This window comes from Nilaparvata lugens, chromosome 7 (assembly GCF_014356525.2).
Source record: "Nilaparvata lugens isolate BPH chromosome 7, ASM1435652v1, whole genome shotgun sequence".
Classification (NCBI taxonomy): Eukaryota; Metazoa; Arthropoda; class Insecta; order Hemiptera; family Delphacidae; genus Nilaparvata; species Nilaparvata lugens.
In genome coordinates, this window is record NC_052510.1 from 4,543,365 (window position 1) to 4,561,703 (window position 18,339).

At 35.7% G+C, this 18,339-nt stretch overlaps 1 protein-coding gene across 2 annotated transcripts in view; it reads left to right on the top strand.

Moving 5' to 3' along the window:
* Positions 1 to 2,556: 2,556 nt before the first annotated feature.
* The window catches only part of LOC111051618 (vang-like protein 2), a 43,142-nt gene continuing 27,359 nt past the window's right edge, over positions 2,557 to 18,339 (top strand). For both annotated transcript variants that reach the window (XM_039433470.1, XM_039433471.1), the window contains exons 1-5: positions 2,557 to 3,252; positions 5,067 to 5,190; positions 8,057 to 8,291; positions 11,672 to 11,917; positions 15,440 to 15,634. In XM_039433470.1, the coding sequence (XP_039289404.1) occupies positions 3,104 to 3,252; positions 5,067 to 5,190; positions 8,057 to 8,291; positions 11,672 to 11,917; positions 15,440 to 15,634 (949 nt within the window). In that variant the 5' untranslated portion in view covers positions 2,557 to 3,103. The remainder of the gene's footprint in view (positions 3,253 to 5,066; positions 5,191 to 8,056; positions 8,292 to 11,671; positions 11,918 to 15,439; positions 15,635 to 18,339) is intronic.

An 18,339-nucleotide genomic window follows, 5' to 3' on the forward strand; every position in this document is an offset into this window, starting at 1 on the left:
TTTCAACACAATATTGTTGAGAATTTATTGATGTTATTTGGATTGGATAACGCTGATATTATAAAACTTTGGTACTTTTCAAGAACAGAATTTTTCAGACTTTCTTTGTTCAAAAAAGGTTCATTGTCATGTTTAAATAAAATAGGTGACAAGTTTTGATTCAATTTCATCACAATATTGTTGAGAATTAATTGATGTTATTTGGATTGAATAACGCTGATATTATAGAACTTTGGTATTTTTTAAGAACATAATTTTCCACCTTTTTTCAGACTTTCTTTGTTCAAAAAAGGTTCATTGTCATGTTTAAATATAAGTGACAAGTTTTGATTCATTTTCAACACAATATTGTTGAGAATTTATTGATGTTATTTGGATTGAATAACGCTGATATTATAAAACGATGGTATTTTTTAAGAACATAATTTTCCGCCTTTTTTCAGACTTTCTTTGTTCAAAAAAGGTTCATTGTCATGTTTAAATATAAGTGACAAGTTTTGATTCAATTTCAACACAATATTGTTGAGAATTTATCGATGTTATTTGGATTGGATAACGCTGATATAAAACTTTTATATTTTTTAAAACATATTTTTTTTACATTTTTTCAGACTTTCTTTTCTCAAAAAAGGTTCATTGTAGGTAATGTTTTAAATAGATGACAAGTTTTGATTCAATTTTTGCTCAATATTGTTGAGAATTTATTGATGTTATTTGGATTGGATAACGCTGATATAAAACTGTGGTAGCCTATTTTTAAGAACAGAATTTTTTGACTTTTTTCAGACTTTCTTTGTTCAAAAAAGGTTCATTGTAATGTCACCTATAATTAGTGACAATTTTTGCACAATATTGTTGAGAATTTGATTGACCGAGCGTAGTGAGGTCTAAGATTCAAGTCGACGGTTTGGCATTTCTCTTAATGTTCAAATTAATGTTTATTATGTTGCGCATTTAAGGCGAAACGCGGTAATAGATTTTCATAAAATTTGCCAGGTATGTTATTCCTTTTTTAATTGCACGTCGACGTATATACAAGGTTTTTGGAAATTTTGCATTCCAAGGATAATATAAAAGGATAAAGGAGCCTCCTTCATATGCTAATATTAGAGTGAAAATCAGACTATAGAATAATATTATTCATCATAAATCAGGTGACAAGTGATTACACAGATGTGTGGAGAAGCCAGTCTATTGCTGTATTTCCATAAGGTCTATAGTTTCAATCAGGTACTTGTGGATGAGAATACTGCGTGAGGTCTACTGTTCACAGAACTACTAGTGTTATTTGGATTGAATAACGCTGATATAAAAGTTTGGTATTTTTTAAGAACAGAATAATTTTCTTTTTCAACTACAAAAGTACGGTACGGTACAAGGCTGACTATTGATGAAAAATGCATATTTTTACCAATGTATCTTACTATTTCACTTATTTTTCACAGCATCTTGTTTTTCGATCATATTGCATGTGATTGTGAACATTCTCGTCACACTCTTCGAAAAATATTGTTTTTATAGTCATTGTAAGATTTTTTAGGTAGGAAGCTTACAATACTTCCTATTTAATGTTTAGCCTACTAGTATTACAGTGCTTATTCTGTTTTAATCAGTTTCACAATATTCATCCATTTGCCTAGTAGAAAGATTGGAGATGATTGAAAATCAATAAATAAATCTACTCTGCCAATTATTTAATTAATGAATCAATAATATGCTATTTGCAATCAATATAGGTATAAAATTAAATTATAGGTATAAAATTAATCAAAATAGCTTTAAATTCAGGTATGAAATTCTTTATTTTATTGCTAAGAGTGATGTCTACATGAATTCATAATTTTATAGCTTATTGTGCATGAGAATTTTTCCTGTGAAGCTATTAAATGAGAAGGATGACGATTGTGGAACTATATAGTTTTAGGTGGGTTCCGAACCACCGGTAGGTGATCCATAACTGATAAATTATATTTCGCGCAGTCAAATCTTCAAAAGTGATCCTTGAACTAAGAAGCGCATGAATCTTGATATAAACCCGCATTTCAAACTTATAAAAAACATAGCTTATCAGTGAGACCACGAATCCAACTGCTTTCCCAATAAATGAACTGAAGAAGGAAAAAATATAGTAATAACACACAAAAACGGCTCTCAGGCACGGGAATTCATGGTTAAAGGAAGTAGAAGCCAAGCGTTTAATGTTAGATTGTGCTATTTTTTATTTGAAGCTTTTAAATGATTTTTATTTCAGCCATTGATAGGACCAATAATGAAGTGAACAAAAACGTTTTGAAAATCCCGCTTGAAGATCGATGCCACGACAGTAGAAGTTTGTGATGGCTAGCCTGCGATATTGTTGCTAAAATTGGGTAGTCGTGTTAAATGTTGTATTAGTAACAAATTATATTTAAAATCATACAAAAGAGCAGTTAAAAAATGTATATTGGTTTAAATCCTTTGATTAAAGAGTAAAAACAATGCTGTTTTACGAGGCCTTATTGATTTCTTTTTCCAAACTTTCGTCAAGTTGTCAGCACTGGTTTAGAATGTGATTGTTGCTGCAAGCTCTGCTATGGCTTCGTTTCACAGCGTTTAGATTAGGGCAACTAGTTTTAGTTTAGAAATAAATAAAAAGTCTTGTATTTATAAACATGCCAGTCTGCTTTCAATAATCTACACAATAATAGTTCTGCTATGCTCATATTTACAAGATTAGGTGCAGTGAAATACGGTTTGTAGATCATCTAGTTTGATGTCGTATAGTTCAGTTGTTTTACTTTCTTGATATTTGGTGTCGTTTCTGTGAAACATATAAATATTTAATTGTTTATCAATAGTTGTAAACTAAGGGTAGATTAGTTTTGTGTTTGATTTGACAATAATTCTCTATAAATCGTGTGTAACTGCTTCAAACAATCTAACTAGGCTAGTTGTTGTCAATTATTGTAACCTGCTTTGTTCACACAGTTTATGTCAAGGGACCAGTTAAATTTGATCAGTCAAAATTAGGATTACGGTAACTAATTCGAATCGCCCTCCTAGGAGTTTGGGTAGTGGCACTTATGCAACAAATAACGTTTTATCGTCCACCGAACAGCAATCCATGCGAGGTTTGCTGGATAATCAGACCGATTTCGGCATGGAGACCGAGTCTATAAAATCGGCTCTCAGCGAACAAAGTTCCAAGTCGAAACGCTCAAGATCTCACAACCATCGGTCGAGTCATCGCAATCATTCTCATCGTAATAACAGGTGAGTTGAATCTTTAAACTGAGTTTTAAGTTTGATTAAACTTAGTTTCAATGTTGTATGAAGGATGCATTGTACTGGAATAAGTTGGGTGTTGCGAGATAAGGACCTGGGTAGATTGCGTCAGTCAATACACTTTTAAAATGAATATAAACTGATTAAACAGATCACACTTTACTTGATCACAATGGCAGTGTTACAGATCACAAGTATCTTCATTAATTAAGTATCTTCATTTATATTTAAAATTAATATAGACTGATTAAACAGATCACACTTTACTTGATCACAATGGCAGTGTCACAGATCACAAGTATCTTCATTAAAAATTTAATGGTTGATATTATATAGACTTTTCTGATACCGAAATGTCATTCACATTCTCTATAGAAAAGAGAAGAACAAGGTTAGTGTTCAAATAAAACCAACATTGCTGTTGATTTATAGTAGTTTCTACAAAATATCTTGAATGTATGCTAGAGGTTTAGGGGCCGGGCACACAGAGCGATCTGCGATCAGAATTTATTGGGATAGGTCTATAAATATAAGATAGACCTAGCTATGGAATTGCAGATTGCTCCCTGTATGGCCGGGTTTTTAGATGTGGTTTAGAAGTAGTTTAGATAAAGATAATGCTTAGAATGATAGACTTAGTGTCGTTTGCACAGTGCTAGTTTAAACTAAATTTTATCTTAAACTGGATTAAATCTATATCAAGTATCATCTGTTATAATGTGATTCATTTTGAGTTTAAGACAACAGCTGATTACAATACTTCACATAGCTGCTTATGACGCAACTCACATTGATTAGTCATCGCAATTAGACAACAGCTGATTGAATTCAGTTGAAGCTTTTACTGTGCAAACGGCCCTTAGGGTGTGATCACATTGAATACGTATATAATACTCACACCGAACGCTTGCACTTGCTGGTTGCGTTTAGTGTGAGCAGCTACATGCTAGAGACAACGTTTCAATGGCTGTTTCCAGAATTTGTTTTCCGGCTCATGCATGATTCGACGAGCACTTGCACATATAGGCATTTAATGTGATCACTCCCTTAGATGTATGCTAGAGGTTTGAGACTAGGTGCACACCAGTTAGTCAAGACAAGACATGATCAGACACGTTTAGTCACAATACTTCACATAGCTGCTTGTGACGCAACTCACACTGATTAGTCATTGCAATTAGACATGTCTTCATAAACAACTATGTGAAGTATTGTGACTGATCATGTCTTGTCTTGTCTTGGCTAACTGGTGTGTGCCTAGCCTTACAGCCGTGCTTGTCATTTATGTATGTTTTATCTTGAGGTTAGACGTCTTTTCAGAAAAAACCCCTTCATTCAGACGTAATTCTTTTTGTGTAAATGGGTCTTCAATGATCTCCTGAAGTTTAGTTTTTTAGTTTAGTTTAGTATATTTCATGCAGTGACCTGCTGTGGAAGTGGTATAAGGATCTCCTCAAGCTTACGAGATCTCTGCACCTCCGTTTCTCCAAGTAATGCAATGTTTCAAAGTGTAAAAATAGAGGTATTTATCGATCTATCTCATCAAATGCAATGTAATTGACTTTGTGACAGGCTGATTTTAGTGATTATGATGTGGACAAATTATTTCAATTTATGTATTTAATTTGCTGTTCACTGTTTGAAAGAGGGTCCACAACACCTTCAATGTTTTTATTGTGTAAAATATAGAGGTATTTATCGATTCATCTCATGAAATGCAATGTAATTGACTTGTCACATTAAACTCATTCTAGTGATTATGATTTGGACAAATTATTTCAATTTGTGGTTTTGATTTGCAGTTCACTGTTTGAAAGAGGGGAACACCTTCACCGGAAAGGAGGGGACATGGCCCCGTTTCAGACGGCTGTCACTATGAGCCCAGATGACGGCCAAGAGGTTATCGAGGTGCAGATATTACCTCAGGTGAGAAAAACTCTTTCTATTCGTTTTTTAACTATTTTTGATGACAATACAATCAAATTTGTTGAATAATAGTTAGTATTAAATACCATAGTGAGGTCCACGTTATAATGGCAGTGTTTGATTAGCAATGGTATTAGTCCAGTAAAAAAGGGAGTGTGCTTGCAGTGCTAGTTCTAATTTTCTACTATATTATTTGGGTACATAAGAGAAGTCCGGAACCAATTTCATCATGCAAAATTTCCTTGTGCTAGATACAGGGTAGCCCAAAAACCTCGTATTTTCGGCTCATTTTCCAGTTTTCAGCTATTTCTGCCAAATCTCGTAATCGGACAGAACAATTTCCTCTCGCCTTTTTTTAGATTATGAAATTCTGAATAAAATTATTTTTTCTTCAAATTTCACTCATTTATGAAAAATCATAGCTCAGTACTCATTGGAGATAGTTCCGAATGATCTAATTTTATTTAGAATTTCATAATCTAAAAAAAAGGCGAGAGGAAATTTTTCTGTCAGATTACGAGATTTGGCAGAAATAGCTGAAAACTGGAAAATGAGCCGAAAATACGAGGTTTTTGGGCCACTCTGTATCTAGCACAAGGAAATTTTGCATGAAGAAATTGGTTCCGGACTTCTCTTATGTACCCAAATAATATAGACCTATTAAAAAATCAGAACTACAATATAAATTGCATGCACCAAAGTATATAGTGACTGTATTTATTGCTATCCTTGTCTATCATTCAATAAAGCAGATAGCGCTATCTCTTTATTGCTTCGCTCTGCTGCCAGATCGTAATTTAACAATGTAGAATTGATAATTAACAAAATATTCCATCTTAATTATAGGAATTCATTATTAAATTATTGAAAAATATAATTCCTTGCTTGATAAAATATAATTGATTATTTTAAACGAGAATGAACCGTTAATATTACATCAATAAACCTGTATCAGCTACCGTCTATAGAAGGCATTGACAAGACAAGAGTACCGACAAGGTTTTTCCCCTATCTTTCTCCACTGCCATTATAACGTGGACCTCACTATAGTACAGTACGCGTTCCGTAGCTTTACATCGGTGACTTTGGGATGGCATATAGGCAAGGTATGGTTCGCGGGGTAATATTCACGTTTTTGCAAAAAACATCAGGCTTCAGAGACCGTATATCCCGAGATGGTGGAAGCTCCCTACACACAGAGATTCTTCATGAATGAGAGAGTTGCAACGTTTCATCAACAATGGAAAGAGCATGTTGAACGACTGTCAGCTGATAGGCTGTGTTGTGATGAAAGTACGTAGCTCCAAAAAGCTCCTTGTGTATCTTTTCGGATGCAACACGTTGCTTTCGAACGACATGACATAACATGCATGACGAACATATGTGTACACACATGTTCTTCACACTTGTCCTGTGGTTAGTGGCCACCCTAAGGAGTGCTGACGCACTACCTCCGTAAACAAAGCCGTAGTGCATTCGTGTGACGTCAGGACAGGTAGGGCTCCTACACCAATAAAAATTCTTTAATTTCAGCTGATCTATATCAGCTAGTGTTTTTATTGGTGTAGGAGCCCTACCTGTGCTGACGTCACACGAATGCACTACGGCTTTGTTTACGGAGGTAGTGGCTGACGCCCCCTGTGGGTTGAGGGAGCTTTGAGTCGAACATCGTACTCAAGAATGTGTTTAAAACCAGAATTCACCCACAGTATCCCTGCATTCAAACCCACGGGATCTGCCCAATCAGGGCAGTTTCGGTGGGGCAAAAAGAAAAACCCAAGAGACCAGAGATGGGTGAAAATCTAGGCACAAATGCGGGTCAAGAGGCTGAGTCGAGGGTCACCTGGTGCCCTAGAGGCAATTTGGCGACAACTCCTACAGCGGTAGGACCTACAAAAAAGCCAGGAGTGGAACTCACGTAGGTCACGAGTTTGTGGGTCGAGAGGCCAAAACTCACCACTGCTCAAAGAAGGGCGGCCATTCAGGCAATTCTTGGGAGAGGTGAGGCTTTTGACCCTGCGAAGTTTCGGAGGGGCAAAAAGAAAAACCCAAGAGACTAGAGATGGGTGAAAATCTAGGCACAAATGCGGGTCAAGAGGCTGAGTCAAGGGTGGCTAGAGGCAACTTGGCCACCCCTTCCTCAGCAAAAGAACCTTCAAAGAAGGCCAGGAGTGGAACTCACGTAGGTCACGAGAACTAATCAGTCTGAAGAGACTGTCAAGCATATCACACTGGATTGCGACAAGCAACCAGGTGATGAATTGTATGTTGGTATAGGGAATAAATCCTGGCTCTTGTAAAGGACACAGGTATTGGTTTGCCTAACTAACATACTACTTGGGAACACAATAAGCTTCGGTTGACGTGTGGGGTTCTTTGAACCTTTGGATCCTTGAATCCGCCCCTTCAAAAACAATAAATAAGGAGTGCTAACAGTTGAATCTCACTGCACAAAATTGATTAGGCCTACTGCTCTTTCGAATTTCATTAGTTTTGGCCAGATTTTTTCCCCAATTTTCCCCGCATGCAACGAGAAATGGGGCAAGTACACAACTGTCATTATTGGTTGAATAGTAAAAGTAGATTCGTATGGATTTTGTTGGTGGGGAGTCCCTTGCGGGAAGGTCCCACCGCCTGAATAATATATAATTTAAGCCGTCAATGGGCCTTACGACTGTCATACTTCAGCCGGGACCGACAGTTTAACGTGCCCATCCGATAACACGGGATATTGGTTGAATGTAGAACATTGATGCTATCCATGAGGAATGATGACAGATTAAAATGAATCTTAACACAAAATTTATAGCTGTTTTTTTCATTTTCATGATTCCCCAATTTTAACCAAATTTTCTTTTGTTTTCAGGACGAAAACTGGGGCGAGAACACGACAGCAGTGACGGGGAACACGTCTGAACAGAGCGGCGGCTCCGTGGAGGACGTGGGGTCCGCGGCCGGGGGTGGCGGCTGGGGGGGCGCCTACCCCGATGAGGGGGGTCTGGCCTTTGTGTGCCAGCGCTATGTGGGCACTGTTATGTCGGCCGTCATTTCCATGGCAGCCTTCCTCAGTCCGGTCGCTATGGTCGTCCTGCCCAAGATTGGTGAGTTTATTAAGAGGGAGCATAAGAAGATATCCCATGGTTCATTCATTCAAAGTTTGGAAGTCTTGTATCAAACTATGGTGTTGTGTATCAAATTGGGATGATACTGTACTAGTAGTTCTGTGAACAGTAGACCTCACGCAGTATTCTCATCCACAAGTACCAGATGTCAATTGTTTCAAATGTTAACGAACTCAGTTCACGTTTGAATTTGTATTTCATATGATATAATTCATCCAGTTTCGTGATCTTTCTATCTGATGAAAATTAATTTTCTAGAATCAAAAATATTATAATTTCTCCAGCATTATTCAGTTCATTTGTTTATTTTTATTCACCTATTAAATTAGTTTTTCGAATGTGAGAATATTGATACTGATGGGCACGCATATCCTAATCTCTTGTCTCATAATAACTGAGTAATGAATAAAGAAAGGAGGCCTTTCCATAATGTCATTCAATTTAAGCCTTTCAGCGTTGTTTGTATGGGATGTATTGATTTTATTATATGAGGAACACTGACACTCATTTGGCTGAAAAAATGTGGCGTTTCCATGATGGAATAGTCCACTATATTTATATTATCAGCGTTATAACTAGTAGTTCTGTGAACAGTAGACCTCACGCAGTATTCTCATCCACAAGTACCTGATTGAAACTATAGACCTTATACAAATACAGTAATAGACTGGCTTTCCACACATCTGTGTAATCACTTGTCAGCTGATTTATGATGAATAATTCTATAGTCTGATTTTTACTCTAATATTGGCGTATGAAGGAGGCTCCTTTTTCCTTTTATATTATCCTTGAAATGCAAAATTTCCAAAAACCTTGTAAATACGTTGACGCGCAATTTAAAAAGGAACATACTTGTCAAATTTCATAAAAATCTATTACCGCGTTTCGCCGTAAATGCGCAACATATAAATATATAAACATTTAAACATCAAGAGAATGCCAAACTGTCGACTTGAATCTTAGACCTCACTTCGTTCGGTCAAATATTGTGTTGATACCGTATCACGTGTGATGATACAGTATCACAGTCATGTTGGTTGTCATTTCCATAGCAGCATTTCTCAGTCCGGTCGCTATGGTTGTTCTGCCCAAGATTGGTGAGTCTATTATGTTCTGCTCAAGAGTTTATAAGATTTAGTGCCGGTTGCACAAAGCCGGTTAAATTTTAATCTTGATCAAGTTCACATGAGACAATTAGAGAAGCCTTCCTCTCGAAAAAGCCTTCTCTGAATTGTTCTCTTGAAAATTATCATGATTAAAATTTAACCGGCTTCTGAGCAACCGGGACTTACACACTATATAGAGAGATATTCCGGCTGACGGCTTCGACCAAGCCTAAAAAGAACTTTTTTACTTTGTCGAAAGAGAACATAAGATGTTATTTTGAATTCATTTTTCAAACGAGGTGTTTTTGTGAATGAGTTTCCATTTTCTCTTTTTGTATTACCGTATCTGAATTATGTTAATAAAGTTCTATTCTATTCTGTAGAGAGATATTGTGGAATTCCTCCATATTGAGGTAAAATAAAATAAATGCCAGTTCCACATAATTTGGTTCAGGCTTAGCTCAAATAAATTACTTTTTGTGTAGTTGAGAAGTTGATATTGTGGTAATAATTCATATTGAATGAAAAAGACTAAGAAATTGTCAAAAAACCACTGATTTAGAAAGTGGTTTAGAAAATTGAAAGAGATAAACTGATTTAGAAAATTTAAATCAGTGGTTTTTTGGCAATTTCTTAGTCTTTTTCATTCAATCAAATAAATTATGTGGAACTGACAACATCTATTTTATTTCACCTGAGTTTATTAGGCTAGGCGCACGCCAGTTAGTCAAGACTAGACAAGACATGATCAGACACGTTTAGTCACAATACTTCACATAGTTGCTTATGAAAACATGTCTAATTGCAATGACTAATCAGTGTGTGCTGCTTCATAAGCAACTATGTGAAGTATTGTGACTAAACGTGTCTGATCATGTCTTGTCTTGTCTTGACTAACTGGCATGCGCCCAGCCTTAGGGTAACCGTCCACTGGAACCGCATTCAACCGATCCGTTCGGCCGTTGGATCGGCCGAATCTGCCGGCCATTAATTCGGCCGAACACGGTCGTCCATTGGAACCGTTTGCATCAAACTAGTTCAGTAGTTGGCTGTTTGCCAGAAAGTGAAGTGGCAAGCTAGTTAGTAGGGAAAGTCATTCTTCTGTGTGTGTTTACTTACAAAGATAATAAGAAAAATTATAAAACAGAACAAGTTCAAAAAACAAAAACAGACAAGACTGTGAAACAATTTTGAGGTTAGGATGATGTTGTCTCAGCTCGACTTCGGACGGATAGAGCCGGAAAAAATCCCATTCAATTTGGATCGAAAACTTGATCGGCCGGAGACGGACATATGAACTGGACGAGCATCTATAGCTTTCTTTGTTGGGGGATCTTTCGGACGAGTTCGGTAGTTTTCGGCCGATGCTAGTTCGGACGAAATCGATTCCAGTGGACGGCCCACCTTAGATTTTGTTGACTTATTATTTTAATTCTCCTTCTCATTCCGTATCCTTCTCAAAATTAAAAAAGTACATTCGTCGATTTTAAAACCAAATTTCAAACAAACAGTTTGAACGCTCATAAAAAGTTTAAAAACTTCAAACAACGGAATAAATTATATTACTCTCAATGAAAATTTCTCCCTCTTTTCAACCATATCATTAGGATTAGATTTCAACTAATAGATTTCTAGTTAATGATATTCATAAAAAATATCGAAAAATCGATATGCTTGAATACTAAGGTCGATATAAGAAATTTTACAGAACATTTTTGTTGCGAATATCATGTAGAATCTAAGGTCTGTTACACCGTTCCTGGGACACTGTTTATTGCATCTTCAACCCGATATCATCTGCAGGCAGCACAAATTGGACAATCAGTAAAAACAAAAAGATATAAGATAAGATAGATAAGATTCTTTATTTCGCAACCAATTTACAACAACAGTACAGCGCACAAAACTAAAAAAAGATAGCAAATAAGAATAATAAAACAATACTTAAGAGAACTTTTTAACCGAATAATACTTAAATATGAAACTTGCTGATAATACTAATTGTATTAATTCTCATTATAGGATGATGGAATGTAATCTAGCAAAGCTACACTGTTTTACAAAAATACACCATAATTAATGCACGAAATAAAAAACTAAATAATATTGTCAAAAAAACTCTTGATTTTAATAAAAATAATTTTTTGACAGTAGCGCTCTATATTTAGTACCTAGTAGTTGAAGGTACCATACTCCACACATTTCCACATATGAAAATCAACATGACTAATGTCACTTCGTCGTGTGTTGCAGGTGTGCTACCGGAAATGTCGAGTCTGAGCGGTGGCCGCCTATTGGCTTGCGGTGCCGAATGCCGCGGTGTGCTGGTGTCTCTAGTCATCAAGTTGGCACTGCTACTAGTGGGCGCGTGGGCTCTGTTCTGGCGGTCGCCCTCGGCCACAATGCCTCGCCTGTTCCTGTTGCGTGCGGCTGTCTTGCTGCTGGTCGTCGTCACCACCATTGCCTACTGGCTGTTCTATCTGGTGCAGATCACTGAAGGTCAGACATTTATACTATAGTTAAATTTTCTCGAGAAGACTCTCAACTTTTATATGAAAACCATTGTCATCAATGGAAACCAGGGGACTTCTCTTCGTGCGCTAGTTATACAGAGTGATTTTTTCCAGACCTGTTGGGCTCAACTAGTTTTTTATCCTAATATCTACTATCGTAAATACGTTTTCGCCCCACTTGGATGTAATGAGCTGGTTTACGTGCGTCATATGGGGGCCGAAAGTGATTGTTTTCTGACCAGGCCGGTAAAAGTTTTACGGCCCTAGGGCTGTAAAATAACCTTGAAGTCAGCTGATTCTGATTTGATGTGAACGTGTTTACAAAATAGTTAATGAAACGGAATCAGTTTATGCTTCTAGAATTGAATAAAGTATTTTGAAATAAGATAAGATACTATCATTTTATTTGGATGAATGAAATACAAATAAGATATTATAAACTATTAAAATTCAATTTTCAGAGTATAATAGAATCTAACCTCAAACCTCATACAGTAGTACTTCATTTATCACAAAACCTGGTGGATAATTTTGGAACTACTTGGGCAATATCCATGGTGCTGAACATTTTTACAAATAGTTTATGAAACGGAACCAGTTTATGCTTCTAGAATTGAATAAAGTATTCTGCAATAATATACTATCATTTTATTTGGATGATTGAAATACAGATAAGATATATTATAAACTATTCAAATTCGATTTTCAGAGTAGGATAGAACTTCTAACCTAAACTTCCTAGGTCGATGACAACAAGCATTGTTGACGTTGACATTCAAATTGGCCAAATTTCAAGTGTGCTAAAACAGCTGATCAAAAAACTTTTCATTATTTGTGTTTATTATTCAATAATTAAAACATTTATAATAATATCATATTATTGTCATTTGAAAGAATAAAAAAGTATAAACTCAACCTCCCACATAATTTAACATAATCTTTTAGGTTATTTAGACAAATCAGAATAAAAAATAAAAATAATTGGACAATTTCCTGATATTCAGATTAACTCAGATTTGCTAGAGCTATGACCTTCCACTTTTGCTTTCGGAAGTGCTTAATGAACAATTATTCTCATATATATATTGTTTATTTTTCTGTGTGGCGAAAAATAGCGTTCGCACCATGGGCAAAAATATTTTTCCGGCTCTCAATCTTTTCTAGTTCGAGCCGGAAAAGTCTCATTTTCGGCCCTTGGTGCGAAATATACTATTCTACTGAAACGTACTGAGTCGATTCTCTTCTCGACCCGAGTCGCGTAAGTGTAAGTTACTTACTTACAAGTATCAAGAAGTAAGTAACTCTCACTTACGCGACTCGGGTCGAGAAGAGAATCGACTCAGTACGTTTCAGTAGATACGTTTTTACGATAGTAGATACTAGGATAATTAACTCACACTGCCGTGTGTATACAAATCGAGTAGAGCTACCAAATTCGTGCGACAAAAAATCCTTTTGTTAGAAATAAATCAGAACACACTTAAAATAGGGTAAGGCTCAACTCACACTTACGCGACTCAGGTCGAGAAGAGATTCGTCTCTAGTCGAGAGCATGTGTTTTCAAATGGTGACGTCGCGGAGGCTAGAATCTACTGGTCTGAGTGTCACCATTTGGAAACACATGCTCTCGACTAGAGACGAATCTCTTCTCGACCCTGTAAGTGTGAGTTGAGCTATACCCTGTTTTAAGTGTGTTCTAATTTATTTCTAACAAAAGGATTTTTTGTCGCACGAATTTGGTAGCTCTACTCGATTTGTATACACACGGCAGTGCGAGTTTATTTATTTTCATTCAAAAAATATGTGGAGGCAAACAGGTAAACCCCAAAACTTGCCTCCTTAACACAACTTACATATTATCCTAGTATTTCCTATCGTAAATACGTTTCTACTGAAAACTTGATGATCTAAAAAACTTGACGTTCTAAAAACTTGAACTGAAATCTTGCTTTACTGGAAACAAGACAAACTGAAAAATTAACTTACTGATAACTTTAAAATTGAAACTTTTAACTATAAAATTAAAACTTGACGAATTGAGAAATTGGCATACTTGAAACTTAAGGTACTAAAAAATAGATTAATTGAAAACTTGCCAAACTGAATACTTGATTTTGTAAAAACTTGACAAACTGAAACCTGCTGCCAGCATCATGAACCGCGTTTTATGTTGATGCCACCAGCATTGGAAACCGTGTTATAATATATAAATAAATAACATTTTATTGCCAAGAAACAAACAAGTCATAAGCAACGTCAAATACATATATCACAGATTGGTCATAATCTTAAAATCATATATATTCATATTCATTCTTATATCTATATTCATTCTTATATATCATATAAGAATGTCATATATTATATATTCATCAATATTATATATTCATGAATATCATATATTCATCTTATATCATATATTCATTCTTATCTCTATATTCATATACATTCTTAAAGTCATATATAAGTTTCATAATATTCACATCTATACATATAAAAGCGAAATGACACTCACTCACTCACTCGCAGAACTAAAAATCTACCGGACCAAAAACGTTCAAATTTGGTAGGTATGTTCAGTTGGCCCTTTAGAGGCGCACTAAGAACGGATTTGGAAAAATTTCCAAAAATACGCCCAAAATCTGCATTTTTTCAGCGTTTTCTCAGCTTTATCGAAAACAAATGAACAGAAAATGTTCAAATTTAGTACAGAGGCTCAGCTAGGGTTTAATAATGTTGTGTTAGAAGGAATTTGCAATAACATCAAAGATACGCCCAAAATCTGCGGTTTTCTAGCGTTTTTTTAGCGTTTTCTCAGCTTCATCGAGAGCAAATGAACAGAAATTGTTCAAATTTAGTACAGAAGCTAAGCTAGCGTGTAATAATGTTGTGTTAGAAGGAATTTGAAATAATGCCAAAGATACGCCCAAAATCTGCGTTTTTCCAGCGTTTTTCTCAGCTTTTCTGCGTTTTCTTACCTTTTTCAATAATTGATGGAAATATATTAGAAAAAATTCAGTACACAGGTTTAGCTGAGGTGGAAGAATTTTGTCCGCCAAAGATACGCCGTTATAGCAACAGGTGTTTTTACCAGCGTTTTTCTACGTTTTCTCAAATTTTCGAGATCAAATTGACATGAAACGTTCAAATTCGGTACACAGGTTCCACTGAGGTCTACATGCAGGCAAGGGAGCGAGCCCGCTGATCTCATTTTTAGCGATCCAGTCGGGGGTCAAGGGGGCGGAGCCCCCTGGCTAGACAGATATGGCAAGCGAAGCGAGCCTGACGGCTAGTTTCCAATAGAATTAAATTACATATTCTTTATAGACTCATTGTATTATATTCTAGATATTTTGTACTTTTTATGTTTTAATTGCTTGTTGTATTTTTTTAAAGGAAATAAATTTATTATTTATTCATTGTGATGTTTTAGTTGTAATGTTTTCATTAAAACATGTTCGTAAATGAAATAAAGATTTATATTTAATGTTTGATTTGTTTGCTGTAGGTGTGAGAGCAGCAGTAACAGGTGAGCCAGGCGTGGAGTACCGTGCGCTGGTTGGGTTTGCCTCGAGCCTTACTGAGACCCTGTTGTTTGTGCACTATGTGGCAGTTGCTCTGCTGGAGTTGCGGCATCTGCAGCCCACCTACTATGTCAGGGTCACCCGGAGTCCTGACGGCGAGTGCAGGAGTTATGCTATAGGTCGGTGTAATCAGTTGTTACTTAGTTACTTAGAAATGGATAGATATTTCGTTCAGTGATTAGTGATTCTATGCTATCGGTTGTTTCTATCAATTAATAGCTTTGCCTACTTGAAATAGAGAATTAAGTGATTATTGTTTCTGTCAGGGTCATCCCTATAGTGATAATTTACATTACTACATATAATATTATACATATAACGTCCACGTTATAATGGCAGTGGAGAAAGATAGGAGAAAAACGTTGTCGAACCTCTTTCTTGTCAATGCCTTCTATAGACGGTAGCTGATACAGGTTTATTGATGTAATAAACCTCTGTCTTGCCGAACCTCTATCTTGTCAATGCCTTCTATAGACGGTAGCAGATAAAGGTTTATTGATGTAATAAACCTCTGTCTTGCCGAACCTCTATCTTGTCAATGCCTTCTATAGACGGTAGCAGATACAGGTTTATTGATGTAAGAAATCTCTGTCTTGCCGAACCTCCATCTTGTCAATGCCTTCTATAGACGGTAGCTGATACAGGTTTATTGATGTAATAAACCTCTGTCTTGCCGAACCTCTATCTTGTCAATGCCTTCTATAGACGGTTGCAGATACAGGTTTATTGATGTAAGAAATCTCTGTCTTGCCGAACCTCTATCTTGTCAATGCCTTCTATAGTCGGTAGCTGATACAGGTTTATTGATGTAATATTTTTTTTAACATCTTTATTGCCCATAAAAACAAATACAAAATAAAAAACTTACAAAAGAAATATTCTAGATTATAATATTATGCTATTTTACAAATAAATTAAAATTACATGGCACCATAATATTAACTGTTCATTCTCGTTTAAAATAAACAATTATATTTTATTAGGCTATAAATTATATTTTTTTATAATTCCATAATGAATTTTCATAATTAAGATGAAATATATTGTTAAAACATGCGAGTAGTCGCACGGACTTGCAGAACGTCAGTGGTCGCGCGTGAGCACTTTGCTCACACTCACCCTTATGGCTCCCTAGACTATAAACAGTTGGTTTTCACAATGCTCTTTCAATATTATTATTAATTTCAAATCTTTTTCAACGTGTTTTATGTTATTATATACTATTTAATAGTATATAATAACATAATAGTATATTATTATACATAGTGTAGTATATATTAATACTATTTAATAGTATATAATAACATAATACATGGAGGAGATTCCAAAAATAAATACTGCATATTTATTGTTAGAATTTATCATTTTTATGGGGTTAAATAATCTACTCATGAATGAAATGAATATACCTTCTTTATTTGACTCATTTTTCGACATCTAGATAGGATAGAAAGATAATGACAGTTTATCAGAAGATAAAATATAAAATAGGAAGATGATACCTCTATATTGAAATTAGTCAACGTACATTCTGTCACCCTCAAACTGTTCAAGGACTCAAACTGTTCAAGGTTATCTAGAGGACATTCATAGCGAGGATTACATGAGCTGCCAACCTTGGAAAACGAAAATTCCCAAAGCTACATACAAAAGTTACAATTGTGCGGCAATTTGACTACTCGCGTGTTAATTATTAATTCTACATTGTTAAAAGACGACCTGGCGACAGAGCAAAGCGAGAAAGAGATAGCGCTATCCGCTTTTTTGAATGATAGACGAGGATAGCAATACCATTGATAATCGAACACTGCCATTATAACGTGGACCTCACTATAGGTTGATGCCTACATTTCGAGTGTCTGTTCAGTGGTTGCAGCACAGCGCGTCTTGTCTTTCGGAATCAGTTTAATTTAGTCCCGTTGGCCCGTGTTCTAGACCGGAAATCAATTATTGTTTCGTTGGTGACTATGTTTAGAAAATAGGTAGGACAAGAAAATGAAGATCTAAAGTTCCACGGCCTTTTAGATCACGTGAAAACATTGAGACAGTGAGAGTTTGCAATCTCCAAGGCATTACGGAGAAACATGTGGAAAAACTACAGGATAATCAGTTACAATACAATGGCCCATATGAATAAAACCAGAGCAAATGCTCATGAGCAAAAGCATTGAGCATAAGGTAGAAGCAAAAGCATTTGCTCATTTTGATATGAATAAGCTTTACCTTATACTCTTACCTTATGATCCTGAACTCTGGAGCAAACGCTTTTGTAGCCTTAATTTGTATTTATAGCTCACGGAAGCGCTAAATATGCAAACAGGGGGCACCGCTTGTGTTTGCGTCGTCTGCTCTGTTTTCTATATTTATGAATACAGTTTTAGGTTAGTTGAGTTTAGAATTTTGAAATAATAGCGTGAAAAAATGTCATCTCTATAATAATCTTCTGCATATTCTTATAATATCAATAGCCTTCTTATAATCGTCTTCACTCTCATATCCTTAAATGCCTATTTCCTATTTTGTGATGGCTATCTTTATAACAGGTAGCTTTTGTATTTATTCTTTTGTAGGAATAATGGTGATATATATCATGGTTGAATCTAAAAAGAGTTTTATAGTTCTACACTATTGGTTGTGATAGTATCTGGTATAGTTTCCTCTTCCTCATACGAATTAGTTGAGCCATTCTACTATGAGCAAAAATTGATGCTGCTCTAGACTAGACTCACCTTTTTTGAAGCATTTGCTTCAAAAGTTGAGCAAATGCTCTAGTTTATTCATACAATTTTGAGCAAAAGCTTTTACTTTTGAGCAAACGCTCAAA